Source organism: Ovis canadensis, chromosome 11, assembly GCF_042477335.2.
Source record: "Ovis canadensis isolate MfBH-ARS-UI-01 breed Bighorn chromosome 11, ARS-UI_OviCan_v2, whole genome shotgun sequence".
NCBI lineage: Eukaryota > Metazoa > Chordata > Mammalia > Artiodactyla > Bovidae > Ovis > Ovis canadensis.
In genome coordinates, this window is record NC_091255.1 from 55,324,105 (window position 1) to 55,337,699 (window position 13,595).

Here is a 13,595-nt window from a genome sequence, read left to right on the forward strand (position 1 = left end):
TTGATAGAAGAAATTTTCTTTTTTTGTAAGCTGGGCTTTGCTCAGCTTTTACAGAGATTATATGAAAGTTTTGAGGGTTTTTTTTGCTGTTAAAGTCAAATCAGAACTAGTTAAGAATAAGTGACCCTCAGAAGAAGACTTTTGAGCCACTTTGTAACTTTAAGTGTATTACTATTTGATATAGTGCCTTGTGGTTTATTACTTGTATGCTATATTTATTTGAGGTTTACCTGTATATGAATATTCTGCAAAATAGTTACTGTGCATTTTGTTGTATCCAAGAACTGGTTCTTCATGTTTTAGCTTTTCGGGTCTCACAACCTACTTTTTCTTTTTCAGTAGAAATGATGGAAGAATTGCATAGCTTGGACCCCCGACGGCAGGAATTATTAGAGGCCAGGTTTACTGGAGTTGGTGTTAGTAAGGTGAGTAAAATGATGATAATGAACACTGCTCATAGCCAACTTGAAACACATTTAAAAACAAAGAGCAAACTGGATGGATCATGCAGATGCATCGAAGGGGAGGAGATCTGGCTCACAGTTCCAGTGAACTTTTAAATCCTATCAGTTGTTCCACTCAAATATTTAACAGTAGTCTTGAAGGTACTCTGTATGGAAATATTAACTTCTTTTTACCCTCTAATGTGGGAGAGATTTCCCGTGGGTCTATTGCAAGGATACTAACAGGATGTGTCTCGATTCTATTCCACATTTTGTCAAAACTCCTCAGTCACTCAGACAAAAACTGCTAATGAATAAGTATTGGCATAGCTTCTTTACGCTGGGCTTTTTGTATGGTTACGTGTAGAGTTTTGAAAAACATGCCCCTGCTCTGTCACCTCCCCAGATCTGCAGTTCAGCAGATTCCTCATGATTGTACCCCAGACTCCTTTTCCTTTCCTCCTGTTTTCCCTTCTTGTTCACTGCTTTTGTTCCAGGAGCATAAGATCAGGCCCCGTTCACGGGCAGTGTTAACGGCTTCCTGTGCATCTTTACGAAACTGCTGCCTCACCCCGCTGCTCTGATAGGAGGGCTTTAGAACAAAGTATAAAACCTATTTATGATTTTAGTACAATATGTAAGATATATTTGTGATGTTTTATTTAAAATCTTCACCAATCCAAGATGTTGTTTACTTGGACCTGAGACTAGAGAATTTTTGATCTTTGACTCCTTCCTGTACTTTCCAAGAAATATTATTTCTCATGGCACCTTGGATCTTAGTCTCATGCTTAGTTTCATGTTCTTAAAGGAAAAGGTGTTTGTCAGAGTTCAGTTAGAAAAACTGCTTTGATGAATGTCATAATTTTGGTGGGCTGGAATAACTTGATAGTCTTTGTTCATTCAATAGATATTGAATACCTGCTGCGTACTAGGCATTGTGCAGGATGTTAGGGATGACACCTCAGTACAGTACTTCCAAGCCCTTACTGTTGAGGGGAGCGTGGTATAGAGTATAACTGGGATGGGAGCTGTATTAGACCTGTGGTGAGCTCTAATAGGAACACAGGATTTGTTACACATTTTGTAATTCTTGGTTTCTTCGCCTCTTTAATTAAGTAACTGACTTTGGTGGCACTTTAGAGCAGCTGTGCTCCTGACTGTTGTTATATGTTAGTTACATGTCTGAATTCTACATGTCTAAATTCTCTGATCTAGGTGAAGTAGCTTCAACTGTACTTGAGTAGTATATTTGAGTGTTAAAGTGATCTCTGATTCAGTTGATTGCCTAATAATGACTTTTGCTGGTAATTCAGTAAAAGTCTTGTATCCAAATCTGTCTATTCAAATGCTCACCCACTGTGTAAGAGTAAGTTTGTATTTAAATTGTATACGGTTTAAACTAATTGAGCTTTGTTAGAATGCTTTTCTTTCCTTCTGGTTTTAGGTTCCTGGTAGCTGTATCCAAGTATACTTTCCATGGGGTAGAGCATAAGTTATGGGAATGAGTAACATTGTGAATTCTGCTGCCCAGGCCCAGCTAAAATCATGTAACTGAGGTGCAAAAAACTTAATCTGTTTAATAGGAGTTCTGCTTTAATATATAGAAAGAAGTTCATTTTTATCGAGATGTTTTTGTATCATTAATTGTGTTATTTTGAAGTTTCCAGTCACGATAAGTATATTGATTACAATAAATCTGTTATTCTTGGACCACTAGGAGTGTTTTTACCCATAGCAAAGAAACTTGGCAGGGGCGGGGAGGGGGGTGGCTGGAAAGCAAGTAATTATCCTGTAGTTTTGTGTAGTTAGGAAAAGAAAAGAGAAAATCTCCATTTTGTAGGACTTCTTATGCAGGCAAGCCATTGTTTCTCTCAGACTGCTTATTTGAAATAGGATCGAGGAGGGGGCCATGGTACTGGGAAAAAAGGTGCTTTTGGATAGACGCTTCCTTCAAGCCTGAAACTCCTCATTATGGGTCATCATTTCTCAGTGAGGATGTCGCTGTGTTGATGGCAGCTTTCAGTTTTGCAGAGATCATGAGTGCTTTCAGCCCTTGGAAGTGGGAGAGCAGAGTGGCTTTCCTGTGGCAGTGCCATCTAGTGGGGCTGGTGCAGCCGCATGGCTGTCTCTTGAGTTTCTCCTAACTATTCAGAACATTTTCAGTACTGTTTGATGTCCATAGAAGGAAGAAGGTTGGTGCCACTGTGGATTCTTTCCTAGTGGACAGGATGTTTTAAGTAGCTGCAGTCTTTGAACTTCCTGGTGACTGTCCATCTTCTGTCATGTTGCCTTGAGTGTTTTGCACCTGCAAATCAGATACACAAAACTTAGGCGAAAGAAAATGGCCATGCCGCCACGTTTATTGCTTGCAGTATTTAAGTTACTCTTTGCTTATATTTAGGTTGTTTGCAAATTAAAATTTTTCTTTCACATTGCATTTATGCACATTAATTTTATATTTAATGTTTAATGTATAATAACTAGTAAAACAGAAGCATTTGTTATGTATTTTGGGATGTGCCATGTGGTTTTGTTTAAGAGACTGATGTTTTCTATCATCAGTGAGTGGGTAATAGAGGGAAGGAACCTGACATGCATTGTGAAGCTGTAACTGACTTTCCTCCTCTACTCTAGCTGCCACTTTTTAGGACTACCTGTAGCCATTCTCAGCATTTCTGAGATGATAGGTTAATTGAGTTATGAACCTGCTTCTTCATGTCTTATTGACTTGGCGTGTGAACGCTGCTTCTTTTTTTTTTAAGATCTCTTCCTTAAAGTACTAGATAATCCACTTCCAGTAATGTGAAACTGACTACCTTGTATTCGTATGTTTTCAGTGAGAACTTAGCACAGTTTATATTCCCTACTCTCTCCCCTTTTGACTACTTAAATACAGATAGTCTCATCTCTGTGATTCTGGAGACTCTAAAGTAGGTGGAATTCTGCCCTTGCATGTACTGTTTATCTGTACCTAGTTGACTTTTAATGCTAATAGAGTAACAAATACTTCCATAGTATTTTCTGTGTGCCAGATACTGTCCCAAGTACAAAGAAAGCAATAAGTGAATTTAGATCTTTCATAATAGGGATACTAGTCTTAATAAACATTCCTTCCCTTTTTATGAGACGTGCTAACTGATGCCCAGTGCATTGCTCCCACCAGTTGGTTAAATTGACTCACCAAGGACCACTTTATGACAACTTGCACTTGTGTTATAATTATATGGCTCAATACAAAATTGTGATAACAGTTGACATAAAATGAAAGAATTGTTGATTCTGTGAAAACTAAGTTATCTGCCTTGGAAAGACTGAATATAAAATGAAGCAATAAGGAGATAACTATAAAAACTTATTAAAAGAATTTTTTTTAACCTGGAAGAATTCTTCATTTAGATACTTGGCAAGTATCTTAAAAGTTCTTGCTTCACTTTTAAAGAAATCGAAACTGGAAATAGTAGATGAAGCATTATGGGTGTGGTTTGTGTAAGACAGTGTGAAGCTACAGTCAGTAGGTCTGTAACTAAACAGGCCTGTATCAAAATATTGGCAACAGAATAAGCGTTTCTGTACTTTAAGTTCAAAGAAAACGTTTGTATTTTTTTTTAAGATTCCTCACTATAACTTACTTTTTTGATTAATGTCCTTGGTTTCAGTTGTATTGAATAAAAAGTGTGTTGATTGTGTTGAAAAGAAGAGCGAAATGAGAACCATGAAAACTGGGACTCCCTCTTTTGGCACAATAAGAAACTCATTTCCTATCTTTTATAAATTTGTGAGTGTGATGTGAGTCAGATGATCACATCTGACTTCTGAAAAGATCTTGAACCAGCTGATACCTTTCTCCTGTCAGGTAGTAAATTGTATCAATTAGAAGGTGTCAGTTATGGATACCTAGCTATAGTAGCTATTTCACATGCCAGTGCAAGAAATTTTAAAAAATATGTTTAGGTGTTTATATTTAGTACATAGTTAGATGGTCAGTAAGCATAAATGCTGAAAAGTAGTCTACATTTATACCAGTTTTAAGAGTAACTATTCTTAAATTTATTATTATGTTTGCCTTTATGTTCTCTTCTTTTCATTTACAAATCTTCCTCGATTTATGTCCTGATAAACCCATTGTAAGTTGAAACTATCAGAAGTTGAAAATACATTCAACATACCTAACCTATCATAGTTTAGCCTAGCTTACCTTAAACATGCTCAGAACACTTACGTTAACCTATGGTTGGGCAAACTCATCTGATACAGAGCCTGTTTTATGATAAAGTGTTGAATATCTCATGTCATTTATTGAATTTCGTTCTGAGAGTGAAAAGCAGGATGATTGGGTACGGAGTGATTGAAAGTGTATTGGTCTCTTACCCTCCTGATGGCGTGGCTGACTGGCAGCTGTGCTGCCCTTGCCACTGGGCAGCGTGAGGGAGGTTGTGTCACATGTGACTAGCCCAGGAAAAGATCAACATTCAAGACTGGAAGTGTAGTTCCCACTGCATGTGAATCATTTTTGCACCATCATAAAGTTCGATCTTTGGGTCGGGAAGATTCCCTGGAGAAGGAAATGGCAACCCACTCCAGTACTCTTGCCTAGAAAATCCCATGGACGGAAGAGCCAGGTGCAGGCTACTGCCCATGGGGTCACAAAGAGTCCGACATGACTGAGCGACTTCACTTTCAAAGTTGAAAAATCGTTAAATGGAACAATTGTAAGGCAGGGACCATCTGTACTTTAATCTACCCTCATTTCACACGTAGTCAATTATCAGCTCATTTCTCTTCTTCCTCTAGCATTTGTCTGCCCCACTGCTACTGCCTTAATCCAGACCTTCCTCATTCATAACTGTAATAGTTAGTATCTCCCACCTCATTCATCTTTTTGTAAACTGCTACCAGTTATATTTCTAAAAATACCAGTAGTATTGTTTTACTCCCTTACTTTAAAGGCTTCACAGTGTCTACTGGATGGAGTTAAAACTCCTGACTTCTCAGCTTCCTGGGTCGCTGTCTACTCGCCCCCTGCTGTGTGCTGCCGGCTCAAGCCATGGCTGGCCTCCTGACCTTACTGCTGTCTCCACCACTGCTCCTTCTCATTTGCCACGTGAACTTTCAGTTTACTCTTCAAAGCGTAATTCAGATATCCCTTCTGTATAGTTTTTCTGGATAGCCTCACCAGTCTAGTTGTAGTATCTTATTAGCACCTGATGACCTGTCTTTATTATAACACATTTGTTCTCCCTGTTAGTCTCCTTGAGAGCATGGATGTTGCCTTTATTTCTGACTCTTCAAATGCTCAGCACTTTGTATATACTGAATAAATCTTTGTCTAATTGGGAAAGAGTTGAATTAAAAACAGTTGTCATCCAACTAGGCATATTTCTTGTTTTAATGTAGTTTCCAAACTCTTGGCTGAAATTGCATTTAATGTAATGACATATTTGTATTATTGTTGTTTAGTCACTCAGTCATGTCCAACTTTTTGCGACCTCATGGACTGTATGTAGCCCACAAGGCTCCTCTATCTGTGGGATTTTCCACGGGAGAATACTGGAGTTGCCATTTCCTGCTGCAGGGTATCTTCTTGAGTCAGGGATCAAACTCATATCTCCTGCAAGTCTCCTACATTGCAAGCAGATTCGTTACTGCTGAGCCACTGGGGAAGTATTTGGGCTTGAATTTTTCTTAGGTTTCTTTCAAAATCTCTCTTATAATTCTTCTACTTTCCACTGAAATTTTTTTCATTTGTTATTTACGATAAAGACAAAATTCTCATTCTATTTCCCCCACCTTCAGAATTTTGCCAGCTATTTGTTTTTTAACATTCCATTTTTCCTCTCTTCTAGTTTGAAAGTTATGTACTCTTTTATTAGTTACCACAGAAATTACAGTATGGATCTTTCATATCGTGGATTGATGTTAATCAATACCTCTGCCCTCCTTTTTGTCAGTATAAGGGCCTTAAACCTGTAACTTCATTATTCCTCTCCCACTTCACATGCTGCTGTTTTGTATTTAATTGTGTATGTGTGTATATTTAATTAGTAGACTTTATTTTACAGAAAATTGAGCAGTTAGTACAGAGTTGTCATATACTAATATCCCATCTCTCCAGTTTCCCCATTATTAACATGTTACATTAATGTGGTAGATTTGTTACGGTTGATCAATGAGTATTGATACCTTTATTATTAAGGAAAGTCCTCAGTTTAACATTAGGATTTACTCTTTGTGTTGTATAGTTCTGTGGGTTTTGATAAATGAAAGAGTCATGTGTTAACCATTTGTATATATATGTTTTTAAGAACACACAGATTTTTATTGAATCTGTTTTATAGTTATGTTCGTTTAGCCTGACCTACCTGTTTCCCTATGTTGTGTTTACCACTTTCTTTGTTGTTTGTTCCTGTTCACATCTCTGACCTTCCATCTGGAATACTTTTTCTTTTGCTGAAATACACCCTTTGGGATTTCTCTAGTGTGGGTCTACCAGTTACTGTCTTCCCATTGTGTCCGCCATCCAGAAAGAGGGTTAGGGTTAGGGTTAGAATGTCTGTTTGGGGCTTTATTCTTGCATGGTGGTGCTTTGCTGGGTTCAGGGTTCTAGGTCGGCCTGCTGTGTTCTTTTAGTACATTGTTTACTGTTGTCCACTGCTTTCCTTGATCTCATTTTACTTTTATTATCATTGCCATTCTGTTGCACGTAATCTATCTTTTCTTTGCCTGTTTTCGAGATTTTCTCTTTGTCTTTGATTTTCTACACTAAAATGTAGAGATGAGAGATATGTCTAGATTGGATTATTTACACCTGAATATTTTGGAGGAACCTGAACATACACATAAAATAAGCAGATTTTAGTTTTTGGAGCAGTTTTAGGCTCACAACAAAATGGAGTGGAAGGTATGGAGACTTCCCAGATACTCTTGCCTCTGCACATTTTGAGAGGTGATGAACCTGCATTGACAACACGTTACCATCCAAAGCCCATAGCATACATTAGGGTTCACTCTTGGTGGTGTATATTCTATGGATTTGGTCAAGTATATAATGATATGTATTTATTATAGCATCATACAAAGTTTTCCTGGCGTAAAATCCTCTGTGCTCCAACTGTTCATCCCTGCCTCTTCCCCTAGCCCACTACTGATCTTTTTACTCTCCCCATAGTTTTCTCTTTCCTGTCATATGGTTGAAGTAGTTGGAATCATACAATATGTAGCCTTTTCAGATTGGCTTCTTTCGCTTAGTGATGTTCGTTTGAGTTTTCTCTGTGTCTTTCCATGGTGTGTAAGCTCTTTTTTTTTCTAAAGCCCTGAATAGTATTTCACTGTCTGGCTGCTGCTGCTGTTCAGTTGCTAAGTCGTATCGAACTCTTGACGACCCCGTGGACTGCAGCGTGCCCCTAGTTTAAAGGTTTATTTACTTGTGTGTCTGTGTCAGGTCTTACTTTTGGCATGCGGGATTGATTGTCCTTGTGGATGTGGATCTTTCGTTGCAGTGCACGGACTCAGTAGTTGTGACGCTCAGGCTTAGTTGCTCTGAGGCACATGGGATCTTAGTTCCCTAACCAGGGATCAAAACTGCATGCCTGCATTGCAAGATGGATTCTTAACCGCTGGACGACCAGGGAGGTCCCTGTGCCACATCTTATTTGTCCGTTCACCTACGAAAGGATGTCTTGGTTGCTCCCAAGTTTTAGCATTACGGATAAAGCTGCTATAAACATCTGTATGCATATTTCTGTGAGTGGTTGAATTATTTCGATTTATTCTGCTTGGAATTTATTGGATGTCTTTAATCTGTGGGTTGCTGGTTTTCATCAGTTTTAGAATTCTCAGCCATTGTCTTTGCATATATTGCCTCTGCCTTACTCTCTGTCTTCTTCTTGCACTCTATTTAAACATGTTAGACTTTCTTACTTTATTTTCTCTGCCTTTTACCCTGTCTTCTGTATTGCTGGTCTTTTATTTCCCAGGGCTGAATACTGAGTAGGTTCGCTCTGAAATTTCCATCCACTTTTTTATTTCTTCTTATACCTTCCCCTTATTTATTTTCTCTTATTTAAATTTGTCTAATCTGCATGCTTATATCCATTGAATTTTGTTGGGGGTTGGTGTATTTTTAGGTGGCTCTTATCCTTAAAGGATAGCCCTGTGCTACTTGTTTAAAGTCAAAGGTAAAATTTCCCAGAATCATGTCATTGGGCAGGTCCTGGGCTTTGTGGTTTCCTTTACTGAACTTCACTCTTATTAAAATTGTAGTAAATGAGTTCTTTTTGTTGCTAAGTCACGTCCACCTCTTTGCAACCCCGTGGACTGCTGCAGCACACCAGGCTCCTCTGTCCTCCGGTGTTTTCTGGAATTTGCTCCAATTCATGTCCATTGGGTTGCTGATGCTGTCTAACCATCTCATCCTCTGCTGCCCCCTTCTCCTTTTGCCTTCAGTCATTCCTAGCATTAGGGTTTTTCCATTGAGTCAGCTCTTAGTATCAGGTGGCCAAAGTATTGGAGCTTCAGCTTCTGTCCTTCCAATGAGTTTTCAGGGTTGATTTCCTTTAGGATTGACTGGTTTGATCTCCTTTTAATCCAAGGGACTCTCAAAAGTCTTCCACAGTACCAGTTTGAAAGCATCAGTTCTTTGGTGCTCGGCCTTCTTTATGGTCCAACTCTAACATTTGTATACAACTACTGGAAAAACCATAGCTTTGACTATATGAATCTTTATCAGCAAAGTGATATTTCTGCTTTTTAATATGCTGTCTAGGTTTGTCATAGCTTTCCTTCCAAGAAGCAAGTGTCTTAATTTCATGGTTGCAATCACCATCTGCAGTGATTTTGGAGCCCAAGAAAATAAAATCTGTCACTGCCTCCACTTTTTCCTTCTGTTAATATTTGCCATGAAGTGATGGGATCGGATGCCATAATCTTAGTTTTTTAAATGTTGAGTTTCAAGCCAGCTTTTTCACTTTCCTCTGTCACCCTCATCAAGAGGCTTTTTAGTTCCTCTTCACTTTCTGACATCAGAGTGGTTCTAAAAGCTGTGGTAGGTCTTACTGGTCAGCTTCAATTTATTTGGCATCAGTAGTTGGGGCATAGACTTGGATTGCTGTGATGTTGAATGATTTGCCTTAGAAATGAACTGAGATCATTCTTTTGTTTTTGAGGTTGCAGCCAAATATGCTGTATTTCAGACTCTTTTCTTGTCTATGAGGGCTACCCCATTTCATCTAAGGGATTCTTGCCCATTTTTTAGGTATAATGGCCATCTGAATTAAATTTACCCATTCCTGTCCATTTTAGTTCCCTGATTCCTAAGCTGTTGATATTCAATCTTGCTATCTCCTGCTTGACCACATCCAATTTACCTTGATTCATGGACCTAACATTCCAGGTTCCTGTGTAATATTGTTCTATACAGCATTGGACTTTACTTTCACCACCAGACACGTCCACAACTGAGCATCATTTCCACTATGTCCCAGCCACTTCATTCTTTCTGGAGCTATTGGTAATTGCCCTCCATTCTTCCCCAGTAGCCTACTGGACACCTTCTGACCTGGAGGGCTCATTGTCCAGTGTCATATCTTTTTGCCTTTTCATACTGTTCATGGAGTTCTCCAGGCAAGAATACTGGAGTGGGTTGATATTTCCTTCTCCAGTGGACCATGTTTTGTCAGAACGCTTCACTATGACCCGTCTGTCTTGGGTGGCCCCACATGACATGGCTCATAGCTTCATTGACTTATGCAAGCCCCTTTGCCATGATAAGGCTGTGATCCTGAAGGGAGTAGTAAATATATACATAAAAAAATTTACTGTTTTACTGTTTACCATTTTTGAGTGTATAGTACATTCACTTTGTTTTGCAACCATCATTATGATCCCTCTCAAGAACTTCTTCATCTAGCAAAAATGGAACTATACTCATTAAACAATAACTCCACATTTATATCTCCCCTTAGTCCCTGGCAACAATCATTCTACTTTCTGTTTACATGAATTTGACTGCTCTAGAAATCTCGTATAAGTGGACTCATACAATATTTGTCTTTTTTGTAACTGGCTTAGTTCATTTACCATAATATTCCTCAAGATTCATCCATGTTGCAGCATCAGAATTTCCTTCCTTTTTAAGGCTGAGTAATATTGCACATTCCATATTTTATTCATCCATGTATCTGTCATTAGTCACTTTGGTTACTTCTACCTTTTGGCTACTGTGAATAATGCTGCTGTGAACATGGGTGTACAAATGCTGTTTGAGTTCCTGCTTTCAGTTATTTTGAGTGTATGTATAGAAGAGGAATGCTTGGATCTTAATTAAACTGTTTGTTGAAGGTTGACCTCCTCTCATCCTATATTGTTGACGAAGTACAGTCAGAAAATTGTGATTGTTTTTCTTTTAGTCTACCCTTAGCAAAAGCCTTAGAAGTCTTAAAAATTTTGTTAGCTTCTACAGAGGGACTGGTAATAATACTCAAATTGCAGTTATTTTTTTGCAAATAGTATTATTGGCCCAGGAAGTTGAAGAACTAAGTAACTTGGTGAGTTACATAGGATAGCTTTTTATTTTAACCAAACCATAGTTTAATTTTAAAATGATAACAGCAAGCGGCTGTCCAGATTTGCTGTACTCAAATTTTTAAAAAATAGATAACTTTATTTAAATATTTATTTATAAGCCTGCACCAGATCTTAGTTGCGGCATGTGAACTTTTAGATGTGGCATGTGGGATCTAGTTCCCTGACCAGGGATCGAAGCCAGGCCCTCTGCATTGGGAGCACAGAGTCTTAGCCGCTGACCTACCTGCTGTATTAGAATTTAACAGCATGTGCATACTCAGTCACGTCTGACTCTTTGTGACACCGTGGACATAGCCCATCAGACTCCTCTGTCCGTGGGATTATCCCAGCAAAAATACCGGAGTCAGTTGCCATTTCCTCTTCCAGGGAATCTTCCCAACCCAAGGATCGAACCTATGTCTTGTGCGGCTACTGCACTGGCAGATGGATTCTTCACCACTGAGCCCCTTGGGAAGCCCATTTTAACCAGTTTTGTCTGATGAAGACTGTTAATGTTGCTTATATAAAGATAACAAGGTGATGGTATCTGTTCTAATAGTTGTTACCTGTGTGACTGATAACTTTGCTTTTATAAAGAGTAAATAAATACGTGACTTTCATGGAGAAGGAAATGGAACCCACTCCATTATTATTGCCTGAAAAATCCTATGGACAGAGGAGTCTGGCAGGCTACAGTCCATGGGGTCACAAAGAGTCAGACATGACTTTGAGAGATATTGCAAGGTAGCAAATGAAGGGGCTTCTCTTGTTCCCAGTTTGTATTGTGTTCAATTGATGACAAAGCTTCTAGGAGCACACAGAAGGCCCACTATCATTTGCTCTTCAGCAAGCTTTCTCAGCATACCAATGGACACCAACTGCAGCCTAGGGCACCCAGTAAACTTCTCTGCCACCAGCAGCCAAGCCATAGTCTCTCCAATATGTCTGAATCTCAGCCTTTGGGAAGGGAGTACCCCAGATGTGGTTTCAGTCTCCTGACTAGACCCAGGCTGATACATAGTATCAACTATTTCCCTTCATGCGGCCTTTCTCAAGAAGATTCTAGAAGATACAGTCCATAAACACCAGACAGAAAATCATAAAAGAGAAAGGCAGCGTATTAAGGACGCAGATGATCCAACAAAGGAGAAAAGTCAAGAAAATCTTCAGGACGAGGCCTGGGGGCCAACAGCCCAGAGTGTTGTAGAGGGACAGAACACTGACAGGCTTCATGTCTCCAGGGAGGGGGAAGTGGAGCCTGATACCTCACCTGATGTATTTGAAGTAAGCAGTAATTTCAGGAAATGGTTCCCTTTTTGGTTTAGTGGTCAAAACAATGCAAATATTACTGTGACATATAATGTTCATTTATAAGAAATTGTTATTCATTTTAAATTTAAATTAATTAAAAATAAGATATATAAGTAAATTAAATAAAATTTATTTAAATTGTTAAAAAAAGTAAACATGTGACTTTCATCACATAGACTGTTGCCAGAGTTGAGTGTTGATTTAATTCCTGTTTTGTCTGTCTCCAGAGGGATACTAAGGATTAATTGTGAAATTAAAATATAATCTGAAAGCCCCACTAATCTCAGGAGATGATGCCTCTAGTTCAGGATGTTTTGTTATATTAATTAACTTTAGCAGGCAGATTTAATGTCCACATTTGGCAGAAACCACTAGCATTAAACCAAAACTCACTTGTCCAGGTTCCATTATCAAATCAAGGCACAAAGTATTCCATCAACTTCTTCTGAAAAGCTGTTTGATCTGCTGTGTGATAATCTGGATGAGGTGAAGGGAAAGGGACATAATAGCTATATTGAAATTTTAGTGCCCCATTTTTCAGCAGTTGAGTTCTGCTAACTCTTTATTTATTTACTGTTTGTTTGTTTTGAGTTCAGCTGACTCTTAGTAAGTCTGTACTGTGCGTAGATGTTACAGAGGATTAAAAAAAATAATCAACCAGATGTACTGCATACACTTGGGACACTTATATAATAAGGCAGGAATGGACCCATATGTCTGTGGCACACAGCTGATGGTGGATATAGAGACGTGAAGGTGTTATGAGCCTAAAAGAAGGGGCACAAGTACGTATGTGTATTCACTCCCTCCATTAAAAGCAATATGGTGATATGAAGGCATTATGAGCCTAAAAGAAGAGAGCTTAGTAAATAATTTGCTCAGGGGTCAGATTGTGTGTGGAGGGATGAAAGTTTTTGTTTTGTAGTAAGATCACTGGAGCTAAACACCTCAGAAAAATTCTGATAAAATATTATGGATAAGTTGCAGAGTGATAGAATAGCTTGGTTTTAAGCTTAGCAAAACTGCTTAGGCTCTAAGGCAGAGTTGGTATTTAAGAGTTAATTTTGATTAGGTGATATATTTACATAGTACAATATTCAAAAGATTTTAAAGATACACAGTGAAACATCTCTGCTACCCTTTTCCTTTTTTTTCTGGTCACACCCTACAGCATGGGTGATCTTAGTTCCCCAACCAGGGATGGAACCTGTGCCCTCTGCAGTGGAAGCATGGAGTCTTAACCACTGGACCACCAGGGAAGTCCCTGCTATGCTTTTC

The 13,595-nt window shown here is 38.7% G+C and overlaps 1 protein-coding gene across 5 annotated transcripts in view; it reads left to right on the plus strand.

Moving 5' to 3' along the window:
- The window catches only part of TLK2 (tousled like kinase 2), a 125,282-nt gene that overhangs the window by 2,211 nt on the left and 109,476 nt on the right, over window positions 1–13,595 (plus strand). For 3 of the 5 annotated variants that reach the window (XM_069541689.1, XM_069541687.1, XM_069541690.1), the window contains exon 2: window positions 343–425. In XM_069541689.1, coding sequence (XP_069397790.1) covers window positions 345–425 — 81 coding nt within the window. In that variant the 5' untranslated portion in view covers window positions 343–344. Of the gene's footprint in view, window positions 1–339; window positions 426–13,595 lie in introns of all 5 variants that reach the window. The other 2 variants (XM_069541686.1, XM_069541688.1) reach the window with 1 other exon arrangement.